General features: G+C 41.0%; 1 protein-coding gene across 1 annotated transcript in view; it reads left to right on the top strand.

Moving 5' to 3' along the window:
- The window catches only part of ANXA10 (annexin A10), a 330,211-nt gene that overhangs the window by 129,419 nt on the left and 180,729 nt on the right, over positions 1 to 20,063 (top strand). Inside the window, exon 6 of the mRNA XM_069630205.1 lies at positions 14,729 to 14,819. Within this exon, the coding sequence (XP_069486306.1) occupies positions 14,729 to 14,819 (91 nt within the window). The remainder of the gene's footprint in view (positions 1 to 14,728; positions 14,820 to 20,063) is intronic.

Genomic DNA, 20,063 nt, shown 5'->3' on the forward strand with positions numbered 1-20,063 from the left:
CTTGCAGGAGAAATGTCTGCCCTATCAACCAAAAAGTGTCCGGCAGTCTGCATCTTCCTTTCTGATAGCTGCCACCCTAGGCAGCCGGCCCTTCTCGGTGGCAGGTTATAAGTTATGGAACTGTCTACCTTCAACTTTACATAGCTTCCTCAATTTCGAGCGTTTCGAAGCCTCTCTTAAAACATACATGTTCGCCTAGACTGCTCTAATCTTTTGCTGTCACTTCTCATGTTAGAGCCTTAACGCTTTGGTGATCAGTTGTGCGATAGAAGTTAATTTGATTTGATTTGATTCATTTTCTAAATTAGGTTTTCTTTTTTCTGGAAAAAGCAATATTTGTAGTTTTCTATATGAAAAGTTGATTCTTTTTTTCAGTTAAAATTGTTATTCATTTGTTTAGCAGGCAGTTGATTTCCTTGTTCCTTTTCTTTTCTTTTATTTGAAACTGTAGTCCCTCGAACCATGAAAAATAAATATAATTCCATATAAGACATATTTTCTGAATGTTGATACTTGCTAGCAAAGTGTAAAAAGAAGAAACAGATTGGAAAGCCATTACAATGTTTGAGGGAGCAATGCTTCTTAGAGGGCATGCCAACATTTTTCAGAGAGGAGTTTCACTGCAAAAGAGAGCTATAATAATTTGTCAAAGAGCACTTTTTTTCTGGGAAGGAAAGCACTGCAATCTTTGGGACAATGGCTTTTCTGTGAGGTAGAACCATTACAAGTTTGAGAGTGCTGCTTTTCTGTCAGGAGTACCCATTATATTTTTTCTGTGAAGGGGAGCCATTAACATTTTTCAGATAGCAATCGTTTAGTGAAGGAGAGATAGAGCAGTGCTTGAGAGAAAGGGTGCATTTTCTGTGAGTCTATGAGAGAGAGCCAAAACAATGTAGCACTTTTTAAGGCAGCCACTTTTCTGTGAGTTTCATGTGATAGATGAAGACTTTGCTGATTTGTCAATATTGGCATTGTTCAAAACAGCTTTAACCCAATGTGAAGCACGGTGACCTATTGACCTGACGTGATTGGAGTTGATTCAAACATATACAAACTAAGCTCAATTTCACTCATGAGCGATGTCAATGGAGGCTCAAATGACTTAAACTGTTTCAAACTACTTTTTGCATCATTCAAACCAACATTTGAATCAAGGACCCTAATGCTTGCCCGTCCCTAATGAATACATATTAATGCATATCAATGCATTACTACTGAAGGTCAGAGAATTAAATGTTGTCTTTGGCTCCTTTTTTATACTGGTTCTGCAATGACACCTGCCTCTCCTTTGAATTGTTTGCAAGAATTTATCAGAAAATGCAGGCAACTTGTATTCTAAAAGGTTTTGGCTGAGGCGTATATATTTACATCTGGGATAAGTGCTGAATGGCGAGGGAGGACTGTGCAGGGCTCAGAAGGCATAGCAAGCTCGGCAACTGCCAGCTTCACATTAGCCCTGCCACCCGTGCCCCCACTCTCTGTGGACTTGAACTTTCCAATTGTCCTGTGACAGGGAATAGCCAGCTTTGTTCACATTGTCTTCACAATTTATTAGATATGGCAGGCTATTTTCAGAGGTGGCATCTGGTTAGAAATCCAAAAACAGTATTCACTATCGTTCAACTATGAACATTGTAGCACGTTTCCTCCTACATTGAACTATGGGTCAAACCTGATTTATCCAGTTAAATGCATGTGAACGGATACTGTTTTGACTGTTTCATTAGGAAACTGGACAATATTTTGTTTGCAATTGATGGTACAAAGATTACTGATATGTTATGATATGATATGGCATTTATAACGCACCTGTGCACAGTGTTTCTAGGCGTGGTTATTTCCATTGGCTTACTGTTAGCACAGGTAACAGTTTGCCACAAATTTGAATGAGTGTCCAAACATTTAGGTATTGTCTCCTTCAGCAAAAGCATTACTTGTTCCTCTAGTTCCCTTTTAAGTACTTGACACAGAACATGGTTATGCTTGCATTCTTGCAGTGGAATGCATTGAATTTGACATCATTTTAAAAATGTGTCTACTAAGTATTTGATTTGGCTGTTATCATTTGTTTCTTGGGAGCCAGAGGCTGCTTTGCTCATAAAGTTAGTCCAGATTCCGGTTTAACTCAGATCAACTCCTTAAATTCTTTTCAGTTTTATTTTTTAAATTAAAAATCATGTGTTACTGTTATATACAACCTTCCACATCTACACATTATACACAAGAAAAGTACATAATAAATACACAATTACTTTTTAGGATTAAATTAATCACTCTCATTCAATACATAATTCCATAATACAAAAAGTGTTTTTCATAAAATGGCCAAATTCCCAGATACGCTGACCGCCCAGAACTCATCAGTAGCAATACTTTGTATGCAATGTACCTTTGGTTAATAGTTTCTTGTAAATAGGGGACAGAAACGCACATTGCATTAACACGTGTCTTGTGGTCTCTAAGGCAGACTGGCTGAGATTGACATGGTCTTCACCAGTGTGCTGTTCTGGAGATATTTAATCTGGGGGCCATGACCATAAGGGACAGCAGTTGGTTGGATCTGAACATCATTATAAAAGGATGCAACTTGCAATTACTTACATTTAATACATTTCGTTGCAGTTTCAAAAATTGGAGGCCCTGTTTTGTGTGTTCAGCTAGAGTTTTCTTAGTTGCTTAATAATCTCTGTTATAAATCCAATACCATATGACTGCTTTGCTTTTTAAGTGATTTCTTAATGAGGAAAATCCATCAGTTCGCATTTCCATCCATTTTAACATGAAATTCAGAACATGAACATAAGCGCTTTATTCTTTTTAGATTGCAATTTAAGTATTTTCCAAAATGACATAGGATACCTTCCTCAGTTGTAGTTAGCATTTTTTAATACAACAGGCTACATTGTATCTCCAACATCCTTTTCAAGAAAACGAGGCCCAACTCCAATACAGTGGCTTGGATGGGAAAGCCACACCCTTAACCAAGAGCAGATCTCCACATGTTCCCGTCTATAACGACAAGTCATTTAAATTCCTCAGTGAAAGATATATCTAGGCTAAATAACAAACCTGGTACAATGCTGGTTTTATATATGTGCGTTAAGCCTTCAGTAGAAAATCCACTAGCAGTGCTAGTAAACTTCTTTACAGCTAAGAATGTACTCAAGGCTTTATATATGACGGACGTTTGCAATGTATGTCCTGGGCTTTTCATACTAGGTAGGGCTCCTAGATAGGTACATTTTGTCACAATTTGAATGTATCAACCATCAAGGAGCCATGGAAAATGTTTAATAATATTATCTTTCCATGTTTTCCAATAGGACATGATTTTTTTCACGTGTTTAACCTTTAGGAAATTAGAAAGGGAATAGGAGGATAGGGCGTATATGGAACCTTGCAGGCCTACCTCCATTTGGTCTATTAACACAGTATCATCTGTGTAGCTGCAATATATATCGTAAAAAGCACAGGAACAAGAATGCACCCTTGTGTTAGTCCATTATTAGTGCAAATTGGGCTAGGAGTACCAGAGTTATCTACCCTAATTATCACTTTGGTCGCCAAATAAAGCTGTTGTATTGGGGATAATAATCCCTTAGGAATACCACATTTAAGAGTAAGCCGCAATTGACGGTATCAAAAGTGATGAGTAATAAAAAAAGGCCAGATGAAGGGGTTGTCGTGAGCAACTTCGTGGAATAAGGTATTGCACTGTAAAGATAGTGGGCCTCATTCCGAGTATGGTGGAAGGGGGTTAACGCCACTGGTAAGGATGCCGGTGCCGTTATCCCCCTACCGCCACATTCTGAGGTCCCTTAGCGGGTCCCACCAGGAACGGCTGGTCTGACCAGCCATTCTTAGCGGGACCCGTTAAGGGACCAGGGAGCAAATAACGGGCCCGCTGTTAGCGGGCCCGTTATTTGCTCCTTCCCCATTCCCATTGAGCCCTATGGGGGCTCAAATGGGAATGGGGAATGGTTTTCTGAATGGGGATTTACCGGGTCCTCCAAGGTTGGAATGACCCGGTAAGTCCCCATTCAGAGAACCCAGACACGGGTTTGGAGGCAGCCATGGTGCTAATAGCACCATGGCTGCCTCCAAACTCGGAATGACCCCCATTGGGTGTAGTTCCCTATCCCACCCTAAAGCCTGTTTCAAGATCCCAGATCTATTAGCCCAATAGCCTCATAATCCTTTCAGCAAGACGTTTGCGAAACCCTTGCTGGATGTTTCAAGCGTTGCCAGTAAATGGTAGTTGACAGGGTTTAAACAGAACCACACAACTTTAAATGGTTTGAAAGTGAATATCTTGATATGCAACCTTTAAATATATATTTTTATATATAACTTCCATTGTGAAGAGAATTCACCATACAAACTTCAGAATAACCATTCTTAATGCCTCAAACATCTTTTGGGAATTCCTTTTATTAATGATAGCGAATCCTTAATATTTCCACAGTTCTACGACTTCAAGTTTGCCACTGTTTAAAGTACAAGTAAATTAACTATTCTGCTTCAGATGATGAAACATCATAACCTTAATTTTGTTGATATTGATTTTCAAAGCATTAGATCTCATATATGATTCCAATGTAGTTAGAAGTTGCTGAAGTTGTATAGGAGTTTGAGCTAGAAAAACTAGGTTATGAGCATAGGCAAGGCTTTGTATGGGCATGTTTTCCAAATGAGGCGGAAAGAGTTTGTGTTTTTCAATTCCTTAGCTAGATCTGAAGTCTATAAGTTAAGAATGGCAGGTGCAAGAATGCAGCCCTTTCTTAGACATGTAAATGAGGGGATCGGCTCAGACAAATCTTCTTCTGAATTCAATCTAACCTGAATTAATGTGTTAGTGTGGAGGTCTATCAAAAGATTAACTTAAATATCTGGGCATTTTCATTTTTTCCTTTTTTCACAGAGAAGATGTCTATTGTATGTCAGGATTATTCATAAGGTCTTCCAAGATGGTTGGAAGATTTGAAGTTGAAAGATTAGAGCAAATAAGAAGTATAATATCGAGCTCCAAGTCACTGGATCATCATTTAATATTATATTTGTTATATTATCTGGGTGGGGGGACTAGAAGATTTTGCTTTTTAAATACATTTTCCTATTTGTTTGACCAAATTGAAAAGGATGACAGCAAGAGGTAGAAGAATTTGATGTTATGGAATAACTTTTTGTCGCTGCATATACATTTTTGAAATATTTCTGCCAATTAGCTTCAGAAATGTGATTCATTTGTACAGTGATTTGGTGTTGTTCTTCATTATTAATTAAATGCCACAAATGTTTCATTCTGTTTGGGATAAAGGCTTGTAGCATTCACTTTGGGTCTCATAGTACCATTAAGAAATGACGAGCCTTGAAGCAGTTTTTGAACCTTTGTTTCACAGTCTCTTTTGTACTGTATGCTTGTACAAGATAAGTTATGGACAGTGTGCCTCATCACTTTTTTTTGTAATGGTCATTTTCATCATACACGTGTAACCTATGGTGTGGAAGGTTTGTTATGGAAGGAATCGATGTCGGTGGACCCACATCAATGAATTTTTTAAGAAAACCAGAAAAAGCAAAAGGAAACAAATTGGTTAAATGCTGATTTATTATTATGACATTTCTCCAGCTAGCCACTTTCTGATTAAGGGCCATTATTAACTGTAGAGGTTCCTGGCACTGCTTGTCTAGAGTAGCCACTTAATTGCTAAATGAAAAGCAAAACAGTCACTAACAGGCATGTCTACTATTTTTAGGAGCTTGCATTTATCAAACAGAGTTTTGGTAGTGAATATATAATCTAGAATAGAAACAGACTTGCCTTGTTTCCAAGTAGGTGTTGAAGGAATATTGCCTAAAATGTTGCCATTTAATTTCATAAGACCCCCAAATCTCCATGATGTTCAACCAAGCTCGACCCCTTAAGACAATATGAAAGGTACTGGAGGAGGTGGTCTTATTAATTGATTGATAAACACCTGATCATGGTCTATGCAAAGGCAGTTTAGGTCACCCTATATTAAAACATTGTTACAGTAAGATGATCCATGCAAACTATTGATAATATGTGATAAGGTATTTGAGTAAATTGTTTGTCTTAAGAGGATTCCAATAGGTGTTTATTAATAACAGATTGGAATAATTCTCTTCTCTTGAACCAGCCAAGGATAATTTAATTGCTAAAAAATGAGGTGAGTCATTGTACCAAATTTTATACCCAAAAGCTTGCGTTACTTCTAATTGCTATTAGTAATCCTCCATAGGAGCGACGTTTAGCACCTTTTAAAGCTGTCTTTAAGTAGACTTCAAAACCATCCAGAATTTGTTTCTCCAAAAGCCAAACCTCTTGGAACAATACAATGTCAAATTCATTTAACTCAAAAACCTCATCCTTTTGAAACAGATGTTTGAAACCTTGAGTATTCACAATCGAATTCTAGAGTCCCTTAACTCTGATTTTCAAAAATGTTTCCCAGTCTTTATAATTATTGTTTGAAGTGTGGAGGGTAACCATGACCAATCATTTGTGAATTATCTGTTTTTGTTTTTTCTTTATGAATAGTTACTGTGCGAAACTCAAAATTGCAGTGCATTTTTAATTGAGGTACAGAGTGTGACTCTGGGATTCCTTCTTTACAGGAATCCTGGCCCTGTGGTTTATGTGTCATCCATAGGTATTGTTTTGTGAATATCTTTACGCAGAGATAGAAACGTATCCACCTCTTCAAGGAAAATATCACCAATTATATGTGAAGACAGATGTATAGCCACAATATCCATTCTGTTTTCTTTAAAAAAAAACAACATAACTAATGTCACTTTGGTTAATTGTTCTTAAAAGTGAAATTTCCTGGCACAAAGAAAGCATGGCATGTCTATTTAAGATGACTGGTCCTCCCATCTGAAAATAGCCATTCAATGCAGATTTTTTTATCAGAGATTATTTCACTTTCAGATGAATAACAGTGACCTTAGAGCTGTGAGATTCGTTGAGCCAGTCTCTTTATTGAGCTAGTGTCAGAAAAGTACAGGTAGTTCACTTTGAAAAAAATGTTTTTTTTCGTTTATTCTTCTGAGTGAGAGATGCCTAGAACAATGCTATTATCCAAAACTAAGTAGATAGAAATATCACTGTATTAGTGTCACCTTTGTGTTGCTAGCTCAGATGACATAAGAGGATATTGACTGACATTGTCATTCTGGTTTTTAACATTTGTGGCCACAGCCACTGTTGCTTTACAAATTACTTTATTCTTCATTTTAGTTTCTGATTTCTAATCAGATCTTTTTTTTGTGATATTAGTAACTGCTTTGGCTACAATCAGATATACTTGTTGTGAACAACTATTTTCTAGCCCTTTTGCCTGTAAATTCTGTAGACATGTCTTGGGTCCGCTATTTCTTACAGGCCCAGTAGTTTTTATATTTTTAGTTACTTTTGTTGTTGATGTTTGTAGCATTTTGAAAAGAAACGATGAGTTTCACTGACCGTGCTTAACGTAATAAAGGTATGTGCTGAAAGAACATGTTGGCACCTTAGCACCTGAGACAGTTTCTATTGGTTTCTATAATGTCTCCTGGTAAGCTGTGTTCATAATTATTTGAGATTTGGTGCGTGGTTTCAGAGCTTTTGAGTTGATTTAATGTGTTTCTATTTTTGTTCTGTCAGGACCATCCTTAAATGCTGTGATGAATTAATCAAATTCATCACCACCTTTAAGACTATAGAGGGGAGCCCACTACATCTAACAACCCCAGGGGACAGCTAATGCAGGGTCACATGGGGGTGACCACCCTTAGAAGACAGTCCATCCATTAGCAGGGATATGTGTCACCCTTCCTTGTCTCAGGAAGACAATGTCTTCATTGGTTATTTGGAAGTTAATTAAAATTACTGTGCACATCTTTTACCTGGTTTTGCTTATGACCCTGTATTCTTGCTATCCAAATACCAATGGCCTGTTGCATCATTGATATAAACAGCCTGTGTGACTGACACAAATGAGGGCAAGAGAGTGAGCTGGCGAGCAGCAGGCAAGCATGCAGAGCCCAGACGCAGAGGAGAGCTGGTCTCCCTTCAGAGTCTGCGAGGAGCGAGGATGTCCACAGAGTGCTGGTCACTGCAACCAGGCCGAGAACTAGAAAATCTTGGTCCTGCCATACAGAAAAGAGAAGAGACCGCATGAACCACAGTTGGCTGACACCTTTGGGAAGTGACACTGAAGTCCTGTCTGGAAATGACAGTAAGCCTCGAAGCCCACACACCAATGCAGGAGACCTACAAGAAGTAGGAGCCATGCTGCCTCCTCTCCAAGCAACATCACTGATAGGTACGCATTACATTCAGGGAACTGGGTGAAGGGGTGGATGGAGAGACCCCAAGTGGGGCGAGAGAATGAAACAACAAGAGGGACTGACACACAATATAGCCTGAGATGGGCAAGAACCTGCATACCCAAGCCGGGCAAGAGAAGCAAAGGCCCAAGAAGGGCTGGGGCATCAGACAGTTCGAGAAGGGTAGGGAACCTGTATACCCCAAACTGGGGTGAGAACAAAAATAGCACACATGAGCTGACACATTGCATAGCCCAAGACGGGGCACACATCTGAACACTCCATGCTGGGGTGACAGACAAGAAACCCTGAGAGGACCTAAGAACTCAGTGAGCTCAAGAGAGACAGAGAGAACAAACAGCCCAAGCGTGGCTGAGAGAATAACGAGACAATGCAGGAATATAAAACCTGAGACCCCGAGGAGGGGGCAGGAACTGAAGAGATTCAAAACCAAACAGTGAGAGGTCCAGTCATCGCAGGATACTTGATGTTAGGGAGAATTCTCAAGAATGGCTAATTTCCCTTACCTACTGAGTCCCTCAGCAGCTTTGCTGGATTTCTAGGATTATTTTTTTTCACCTGGTAAGAGTGTGAGCCCTTTTTTCCCCCTCTTACATGTGTTTTGCTGTGTGAGTTGTAACATTTGTGTGTTCATAGACTGTGGAGCCTCACCTACTCCACAGGCATCATCTTTTTACTGTGTTACACAGCACCTTCAGTGCAGTGACACAGAGTTGTCTTTTAGACTTCCCAACTAAGACTCAATTTTCTGGGACTGACTACTGTCTCCCGGAACATGTAAAGTTGCCATTGGCTTTATTAGTCTTTTTAAAACCACAGACCCTGTACAAACCATCTTAAATGGAGTACTGGAAAGGGTTAATACTTATCCCTTTTTGTCTGCTTCTCTTGGAGCATTGTTTCGCTCCCTTTTCATCAATACTTTGCTGCTGGCAGTGGTAACTACCCTATTTTTCCTACCGCGGTTATCTTAAATAACCTTGGTATTGTTTTAGGCTATCTTGGTAGCCTCGAACTTAAACCTGCTAAACCATATATGTTTTTATACGGCTCTGGCTGGGTTTATTCGCCATTTCTTTTTGAAAATATCTTTCTCGTGTTTTCCTCTGTGTGCCGAAACAGGTTTGGTTCCTTTGTTCACCGTCTCTTTGCGGGCTTCTACACAGAAGCCCTCCTTAGGTGCCTGAAAGTCTGGGTAGGCAGGATGTGAGGGATAGGTTTTAGGACCCCTGCCATGGGTTCCCTTGTTAACCCAAGTCGCACTCCTGTTTGATTGGCTAGGTGACTGTCCAGCCAGGACAGCCACCCTGCTGTGTGATTGACAGTCAGGCTGTGTGAATGGGGGAAAACTGCATAAAAAGCAGGTCTCTGGGTCTGGAAAGGCAGAGTCGCCACTGGAACGAAAGAACTGACGAGGAGCTGACGGAAGAGGACCCCTACCAATACTGAACCGCCCGGTGAAGCCCTGCTGAAGGTCTGAATCCTCGAACTCCAACGACAGAGAAGATCCTCCAGGAATCTTTTTCCCCTGAGCTGGTGGGACCAACCAGTTCACCCAAACTGCAAGCCAGGACTGCATCCTCTGGTCCAATTCGCTGTACAGAGCTACAGTGGGCCGGATAGCAAGGAAGGCCTGACACTGTTTAGGTTTTAAGGAGCATGCCTTTTATTCGTTGCTTTGCTCTTTTGCCTGGGTAGTGCAGGACCCTCCAGTCTTCCTACTTTGTGTCAGTCCGACAGTCACTTCAGGAACCGTGAGCCTTCAGGAACTACCAGGAACGTCCGCCAAAGCTATAGCTTCTTCTCCATTTAAAGGTACTGTGCAAATCCGGTTGTGTGTTTCATTCAGCCATGGTGAAGGTGTGTGAAACCTTTCACCAATTCAAGGGCTTGTCCTTCTCTTCTCTTTGAACAATCTTTTCTACTGACCAACTTCGTCCAGAACTCTTGGCAAAGACTTAACCGCGAACTACCCTGAACTGTGTGATCTTGAGCAAAATACTTTTGTCCTATTGACTTTGGCCCTAAGCCTATTTGATTCGATTTGATCACTGTAGTTCCTCTTTCTAGATTGCTCTGCTTACTTAACAGTAATTAACCTGTAATTGCTGCTCAAGTTTAGCCTAACTTTGTTTTTCCCTCCCTTTTTAAATTACTAGAGTGCCATTTTGCTCCCACTTCATTTTGTGAGCTTAACTTGTCTGGGAACTATTGGGAGTGGTGTGGTGTATTGGTAACGTGATTTTCCAACTGTTTTACTTTAGTGAACTGTTATACAACTGATGTGTAAATAAATGTATGTTCTTTTACTCAGAAAACTTGAGACAGTGTTTGTTGTCCTTTGTGTAACTATTTGATACTGCTCACTTCCTCTTGAGATAAGCCTGGCTGCTCAGCCATCGCTACCACTTTACTGTGTAATAAAGGCTTGTACCAAAGGTGAATTTGTACTGTCACTTGTAGTCTTAATTGTGTGTGGTGTTCCCAAAGGGTACTGTATATAATTCTGCCTAACACTTGAAGAGACGTTTACATATACAGAATTGAATATAAGGGCCAGCAGCCTAGAGACACTCCTTTTTACACCACAGGCAGGAGGTCTTAGGGAAACACGCATGTTGGAACTGTTAGATGGACAGAAGCCCTAGACACATTGCCTGTTGACAAGCTGAAACAATAGAGTGGGGGTCGGAAACCAGCCAATTGGGAAAAAGGCTCTTAACCACTTTTATATGTTCCTTTGTAGTGGTAGGGTTAGTATCAAGTTATAAACGGAGGATAGCTTTACTTTTTGCACACATCCTGACATTCACCTTTTCACCTTTTCTGCTAGCATAGGGAACAAAGTGGTAGGATTAGACATGGGTGTTTGCAACAAAATAAAAGTCTTTCAGAATGATATGAAATGAGTAGTCCATCTCCCGATTCTGAATTACCACAATGCAAAAATAAAGCCCTCTAAATAAAACATTTTAGAGTAAGTGATTGCAAAATCGATGAATGATCTTTTAATTTGATGTTTATTTCTTCGTACAGTTTTACCAGGGAATTTAACAAATAATTTAGAACAAAGATGGGAGATTGACACGTATCTAAATGCTGGTCAGAGGCATCCAATAAAGGTGGTGACCGCATTGGAATAGGGGTAGGTTTGTAGGAGAAAACTGATGCAGCAAATGGGGGGGATTTGATTTCTAGAGAATGTTGAGATCTGTGTGGAGAATGTAAAAAGTCCAAAGACTCACTTAGTGCATCATGCACAAGGATTTAACTCTGCCTATCCCCCATCTTCTTGGGATGATCCTTCCCTACCTCTAAAATGGGGGTGTAGGAAAACGAACATTGCAGTAATTGAACCTCATCTTGTTACATATCTGTAAATTGTACGTTCGAATTTTGGTTCATAGGTTAAAAATCCTGATCTTTGTTTTGATAAAAATCTGTAGTTTTAGTCAGGATTTTCTTTGAAAGTGAGTGACCAGTACTCTGTGACTGGGTGGGGAGTGATTGAGATTTGCTTTCTGAAGCCAACCCTTTTTGCGCTCTTGGCGCGGTTTTAGGCAGTAACAAATGTGACAGCTCTGCATCCAAAGTCGCTTTGCACCGCAATGCCTATATTATCATTGGCTCTAATATCACTGTGCAAGTAAAAACTAAAGTGAAGCGTCTAGACATGTTCAACAGGGTGAGCATGCCTCGTTGGTATACAATTTAGGGAATAGATAAAAGGTTAGCTCACTGTAGGTAAAAGGTAGAAACACTTCACACTGCCAGGCGGCGCCAACTGCCAACAACTGCACTTGGCTGCAGCACTTCGCTTGTGCAGTTTGTGTGACGTGTTCCATACATAGGCTCCGCCTCTGTTTCTCTCATTCTTGCAATGCATGCCAATCACATTGAATCCAGAAGCGCCAACCCAGGAGTAGATCCTATCACGTCTTAACCCCAAAATGTACTGCCAACAACTGCACGGTCTTCCGCACTGGAATGAATCATTAGTCCCAAAACCATGAAGAGGTGCCACTGGCATCGGCTTGGAAGCCTCCTGTCCAACTTCAAACATGCATGAAGAAGGATCCATGTGCCTAGCCCTGCCCCCGATGTAAATTCAGGCACAGGTGCAGAAGAATCAATCTATTCCTGCCCCTGAGCTATCACCAGTGGAGCCCCTTAGTGAATCCACCTGTTGCTCGACCACCACCGTCTCTTCAACTCCAAAATCAATTAAGGCTTCGTCCAACAACTCTGGTAGTGTAACCAAAGCTAGAATACTGTGATTCTGCATTAAGACGGATAAGTCTCGCCAGATCTCCCATTCACCATGCCAGATCCTGAAACTCTTCCTCCTGAGCCCCCTCCTGTGGCAGAGGCAAAACCTCCTCTGCCATTCCTGCCTTCACTCCTCTCACACAAGGCACTTCACACAAACACTTGCCATTCCCTGCCAGACCTGGTAGGGCAATTAGCATCCTCATCCTCCGAGAAGTGAACCCTGCCTCCCTCTTCTGCCACTCCGTCCAAATGCAACCAGTGCCGCTTTATGATTTCAGTTCCTTTCAAAAGAGTGACAAACACATACAATTGCCCTACAAGGGAAAACAAATAGATTCATATGAGACACATTTAGCAGGGGTTCAAGAACACAAAAAGAAGGGCCATTAAAACACCGGAAGGATTTGCTGGTTAATTCACAAATTAAAAGATTTTTTAGTGTTCACAAGAAATGTGCAGGACTACCAAAACGGATTTTTGTTTTGTATTTTAAATTTTTGGGAAAAAAAAAGACAGCCTAAGGGAAACTAATGGAAGAAGTCATACAATGCCTCAGAGGGTAAATGCACCGCTAACATGATTATGAATACAAATGAAAAATGTACTAAAACTTCCAAAAGACAGTGGCTGAATTCAGATAGATGTTTTATTTTCAGATATTATTATTGGTTGGAAAGAAGGAAGAATTTTGGAATTCCTTAGCAATAGTAGTGAAAAGATAAAGGAGAACACCGTGGTCTGCTAAATTAAAAACTGCATACATGTTTAGTAACATTAGTAGAATGAAATGGTCCATGCCAGCATTTATGGAAAATAAAAGAAAGGAGACAACTGCACTCATAAAGGTTTATACATAATAAGTGAATTCATAACTTTTTAGGAAAAAGTTATTGGTGCTTACAATCAATGAGCCTCATCTGAAGATCGAATAAACTCCAACAAACACACAAATAGTCCCACAGAGCACCCTTTAGGAATAATGTAGCGCACGTCAAGGGAAAAATCCCAAATTTGAGTACTGTGTATTTAAAATAATGATCAGGCATATTCAACACAAGAATTCTTTCAACTCAAAAACAGTGTTTTCATTAACAATATAAACAGGTCATTTAATATGTCATCAAGTATTGCATTCCATCACTACTTGCAATGTAATATCTTCTAACAGGACAAATTCCTTTAGTTTAAAAAATGAATACATCGAAATACACCGTTTTTGAGTTGAAAGAATTCTTGTGTTAAATATTCGTGATCATTTCTGTAAATATGTAGGATTTCTGACAGTGTTCTCAGCAGGACTTTTCCTAGATGAAGACGAAGAGAGGTTTTTTTTATCTACTGGAGCAAAATACAGATTGCCTAGGGATGTGAAGATTATACGTGTCCATGTCAGCATGTATTTGGACCACAATGCATTTTAATGTATTTCAGAAGTGAGGTGTAAAATATTGCTGAGATTACAATATTCTGCTTCTGTTGCATATAGGATTCTAGTCTTTAAAAATGGGTCATAGTAGCAGCTATTAAATTCCAAGGAAAACCACTGAGCTGTGGCCATGCCACCATCTGCTATAATCCTACTTGTCTGGGCAAAGTTGCCACCTATATAGTTATACTTCCTCTCATGTGGAATATTCACAGGTACCTCTTTACTCTGCTTATCATCAAATGTTCACCACCCCCCATCTCCTACTCATAGATGTGAAGTGTACTTGCATATTGAGCGTATTTGGTCTGGTTTTGTAAACACTCTAAGCAGTATAGCAAAATTAGAATTAGTAGTAACACAATTTAATCAGATCTACTTTTCCACATACCACAGCTCTCCGGCATTACTAGCAGTAATAATAATGATAGTGTAAAAGTAAAATTCAATATGACCACTTTTCTGAGTAGTGTTACCAGGCCATACATGTATTGATCACCAAGCATGCTGATCACAACGCTACTTTAGCCACATTATGACTACTAGAAGGTATCTCTGTAAAAGTCCACTTTTAGCACAAGAACAGGTTGCAGTAATTTGCTACTGGGAAAAACATTACACAGGTGTACGTTCTCATGCATCTTTTCTGAACCTTTTATTTATTTACTTTTCCAGGGCTTGGGTACAGAAGAAAACTGCCTGATTGATATTTTTGCCTCAAGAACAAATGGAGAGATCTTTCAAATCAAAGAATTCTACTCCATGCGTAAGTTACAATTCATATGAACAGATGGATGTGGACATTGGAAATCCAACTCTTTGTACGGGTCTATCTCCCAGTTATTTTTTTTTAGTCAAAACCTCTCTTGCCAAATGCTTCTTCATTTTAAGGAGTATCATTCACTACAAGACATTCTCTTTCTCACTTGATCAATATGTTTTAAATGGTTGATAACTGCTTCATTATAGTGCACAATAGCAAGTGGGCAATGATGTCAGAAAGCCCCGCAAAGTATAAGGGAAAGAAAGGGAAAGCCATAGGTGACAGAAGGTAGATGATTTCAGTCTTAGAGGAGTTGTGTATAAGAGAACAAAGTGCCATACAGTGTAGGATGGCCATGACAAGTAATGATATGATATGATATGATATGATACGATATGGCATTTATAATGTGCCTATACAGAAGTGTTTCAAGGCGCGACGAGGCAAGGGAGGGGGAACGGAGGGAAGACAGAGACAACGATCCTACTAGACCAGGTGACAATGAGATCGCACAAGTGCAGGGGAGGCGGAGCTGGAAAAGTGCGAGAGGGAAAGGGCAGGGGGCAGTACATAGGATAACAATAAAAAAAATAAAAAACAATTAATACAATAAATAAGAAGTGCAGCCAAGTGGTGACAAGTGGGTTAGTGCAGACATCAGGTGTCAGGTGCTGGTAGGGGGTGGTAGGGATACAGAAACAGCCCCCGAGTGCAGAGGGATTCCAGGGGGGCAGTGCAGGTGTGCAACTGGCATGGGGGGGGGACCTGGGCACGAGAACAGAGGGTGGCCAGGTGACCAGTGCAATTTTAGATTCAGCCAGGAGTTCAGCAAGGGAGAGGAGGAGTGAAGGCAGACGCAAAGAGGAAGGTCTTGAGGTGCTTGCAGAACTGAAGATGGTTCTCCTCAAGATTCAGAGAGGCAGGGAGACTGTTCCAGAGCGAGGCCACAGCTAAAGAAAGAGACCTATCACCAACTTGTTGCTTGGAAAAGCGACTGACCCTGAGGGAGTGGGAGGCGGTTGAGCAAAGAGCTGGAGAAGGAAGATATTTAGGAAGAGAGAGTTGAAGGTATTTAGGCCCCAGAAGGCCTTGTGGACAATGCAGAGGGTTTTGAACTTAATCCTCGCAGCCACTGGGAGCCAATTAAGAGATTTCAGTCCTGGAGAGATACAGGTAAAGGTTGAAACAGAGAAGATTTGGGTATTGTCAGCAAATTGGGGGTTACGGAACCCTGTGAAGTTCATATGGTATTAGCCTATTTGTTCAAAAAACATTTGTCCTTTTACTTTTGACCGAATGCATTTGATTGTTTTTTTGGTCCATATGGGGTGGGGCAAGGGAATAGTGAAGTTGCGGGGGGATCTCCCCCCACATTTTTGACCAAAATGTCTAGGGCCCAATGAGCAAGGCCCTAGAAAAAGGCCCTGTCAGAGCCAGGAGGACTGTGAACCTTGGCCCTTCCTCCAAGAACTTGGAATCATCTCCCAGATACTGTTTTGGGTAAGCGCCTGCACCATAGCGATACATTTGCTTACTCTCTTCACCTATGTTTTCCTTATCAGCGGCCTTTCCCACTGCCACAATAACTCGTATGTACACACCATCTCATAGCCTCTGTGAAACGTTGCTAGCCACTTACTGCATTCACGCTATATAATTGGCCTAGCACTATCCCTGCCACCTTATTCACATACTTCTTGGCTGCGAACATTTTCCGCCACTGTCGATGTCCTCTTGCCCATTTTACATTTCTGTATTACCTCACCATGTGACTCGACCACGATCAATGTGCACTGACGTACTCCCTTTAGTCGCACACCTTCACATCTCATTTACGCGCATTTTTGATAAATTGCTCTCAATGTAGCCGGTCCCTATGTGCACTATAAGCCTTTCTGTTGCATGCCTGTAATGCTGTTTCCTCATGTATACTGTATGCCATATACCCCTGTATTACGTTCCATTTCATATATTTGTATTTGTGGAAATAGCTTTAAGCTGCTCGTATTGTGCCATTTTTGTATGATATTCACTACAAATCTGGCATATTTCACTCCTTGGTTCTCTACATTAGATTAGTAGCGAAGCCAACAGCCTATAGCATACCACCCAATTATGCCACTAGCCACTCTATCGATACCCTTCTCTATCCGGCATACGAAGCCCGTGAGACCAACTAGGCATCTAGCCATTTATACAATGTCTACATACTAGCCTTGCTCCCCTTTACTTACCTGACAATATTATAAGCAGCCACCTACCTGTACCGGACAACCAATAGCCTAGAGGCATAACTGGCCTGCCAAACCTGCCAGTCATATCTATGTACTATTGTACACCCTTACTTAACCAGTCTGCTCAAATAACTGCAACATTGGCTACCCTAACTACTTTACTTCTTCTCGCATCAGCCATGCCTGACACATATAAGAATTGGACAACCATGCAACCCACTTACGACCACGCCACCATATCCAATAAGAATAACACATCTATCTCCATGTTTACCTCACTTCCTCACCAAATCACTCCATAGCACCCACCTATTTCCTGCAACCCTGCTTACCACAGCCTACCAAACACTATACAGTAAACGATAACAATGTCCTCACACCAATCCAATGGATTGGACGTAATGCCACCAAACCTGTTCCTAACCAACCCTGCCCATCTACAGTGCATAACCTTAGAATAGGTTCCAGATTCAGACAGACCTCCCCACCTGCCTCCAACGTTACTGTTCTAATCAGACCTAAGTCTGTGTCCAACATGGCTACTAAGAAAAAGACCTTGAAAACCTCTACTAATTCAGCCAGACCTGACCATCCCTGCTCTTCCAACTTCACAGTGCCACATAATAAACCTAATAATACCAACACCCCTATCAAAGGAGCACTCATCAATACCAGATCACTGATGGCACACGGATTAAGCATTGCTGACCTTATCATCTCTAACCAACTTGACTTCCTGGCCATAACAGAGACCTGGCTTCATACTGCAGCTGGACCTACTCTATCCTAGCCATCCCAGACAATTACACCATCACTAGACTCTACAGAGAAACTTCTAAAGGTAGTGGAGTTGCTGTGATATCTAAGAGTCACTTAGGACTAAGAGCTTTGCCTCACGCCCCTCTCCCATCAGCAGAACTTTAATCCTTGAAGCTCCCACTCTCAGCTTCATGCACCTTAAAAATTCACCTCCTATACAGACCTCCGGGTCCAGTTTTAACCTTCGAGGAAGATATCTTACTACTCCTCTCTACTAAGACAAAACCTGGCTCACAAATTTTGCTTCTTGGGGATTTCAGTCTAGGTTTCCTAGACTCTAATGATAACACTGCCACCACCATAGCCAACTCAATAGCAGAACTAGGTTTGTCTCATTGCATCACTAAACCTACACATAATAAAGGTAAAATCCTTGACTGGGTTGCTGACCTCAATTGTAATACAAATATCCTCACCAACGCACCCTGTGCCTGGACAGACCAACATTTCGTCTCATTCACCCTTCAATCCAGTACCCATCTAAAATTGCCCACTGCTATAGTGCCACAGACATGAACTCGAAACAAAAAGAACATAACAACAGACAATTTACTACCTCTTATACAACTGATCTTCAACTACCCAACTACAAACTTGGACCACCTATACAATTCAACACTCAACCAAGCCATCAAGGCCATAACTACCTTGAAACTGCGTACAGCTAAGCCTCAAGCACACCTCAACTCTTGGTTTACCCTGAGTCTTAAAACTCTACGCAATATCAAAAGAAGAGCAGAAACAGTGTGGAAAAACCACCCTTCTGACACTAACAAAGACTTATTTGTAAAAACTGCAGGCTGCCACAAGTCTGCCATCATCCAATCCAAAAGTGACACACATAACAATAGAATTACCAATGCCGAATCGGGTACCAGAAAGCTTTTCACTATCCTTAGAGAGCTTGAATCACCCACGCCTCCCTGAATCTTGCTCTAAGGACAAGGCTTGTTGTACTAAGATACAAATAGCACTTCTAGATAACATATTGACGCTAAAATCCAAAAGTGAAAAGAAAAAAATCAGCATTGCCTCCAAATTCTCCACTCCTAAACCTAAACCACCAATTCCTAAACCTGGCAGCCTATTCAATTTCACTCCTCTGTCCATTAAAGAGGTGGAAAAAATAATATCTAGCCTCAAACCATCACGCTGTCAAGGTGATATTTTGCCTGCAAATATCATTAAAGATGCAGCTAAAGAACTTGCACCCTCCATCACCACATTCATAAACGCCTCATTCGAAACCAGTACCGTCTCATCTAACCTGAAAGACCCCAGGGTCCTTCTCTTACTAAAAAAAACCTAACCTTGACCCTGACATTCCCACAAACTACAGGCCCATAACCACAGTGCCATTGTTGCTGAAAATTCTAGACATGGCAGCGTATTTACAAATACAAGCACATCTAGAAACCAAGAACCTTCTGGGCCTGCAGCAATCTGGATTCAGACCTAGACACGGCACTGAAACTGCACTATTAGGCCTAAAAACCCAAATAGATTACCAAAAAGATAAAGGGAATATATTACTCCTTCTGCTGTTAGATTTATCAGCGGCCTTTGACCTTGTCAGCCATGAAGTCCTGTGCGACCACCTTACTTCATCAGCCCACTTCTCCGACAAAGCCACGGCCTGGATACAATCTTTCCTTGGCAGCAGAACAATGAGAGTTTTTTCACTTATAGCCTCGGCGGACGCAGCACCAGTGACCTGCGGAGTACCACAAGGGTCCTGAGTCTCTCTGATGTTGAATAATATTTTTACCAAGCCTTTGTTTGATGACCTTCACCGTTTGGGTGTCACCTATACTAACTATGTAGATGACACCCAAGTCCTTATAACTATCGCTGGGAATTACGACTTGGACATCAAACTACTAAACAAAATGTACCTCATCATTCAGGCATGGATGGCCACCCATGGCCACTGCCTCAAGGATGAGAAGACAGAACTACTCCCCACTGGCTCCCAAGTTAAACTAAACAAACGTGGCTCTAGATGCAACTCCTTCAACACAGACAGCATTAATATCTCAGTCTCCAAGGAAGTCAAACATTAGGATTCTATCTCAACTCCTCATTAACCTTGACCAAGCAAGTAAATAAAACAGCCTCTGCTACAGCCTATACCTACAAGCTCATAAACGCCAGCAGACCCTTCCTTTCAACAACAAGTTGCTCCACCCTAGTT

This window comes from Ambystoma mexicanum, chromosome 6q (genome assembly GCF_040938575.1).
Source record: "Ambystoma mexicanum isolate Mex_15411 chromosome 6q, UKY_AmexF1_1, whole genome shotgun sequence".
Taxonomy (NCBI): Eukaryota; Metazoa; Chordata; class Amphibia; order Caudata; family Ambystomatidae; genus Ambystoma; species Ambystoma mexicanum.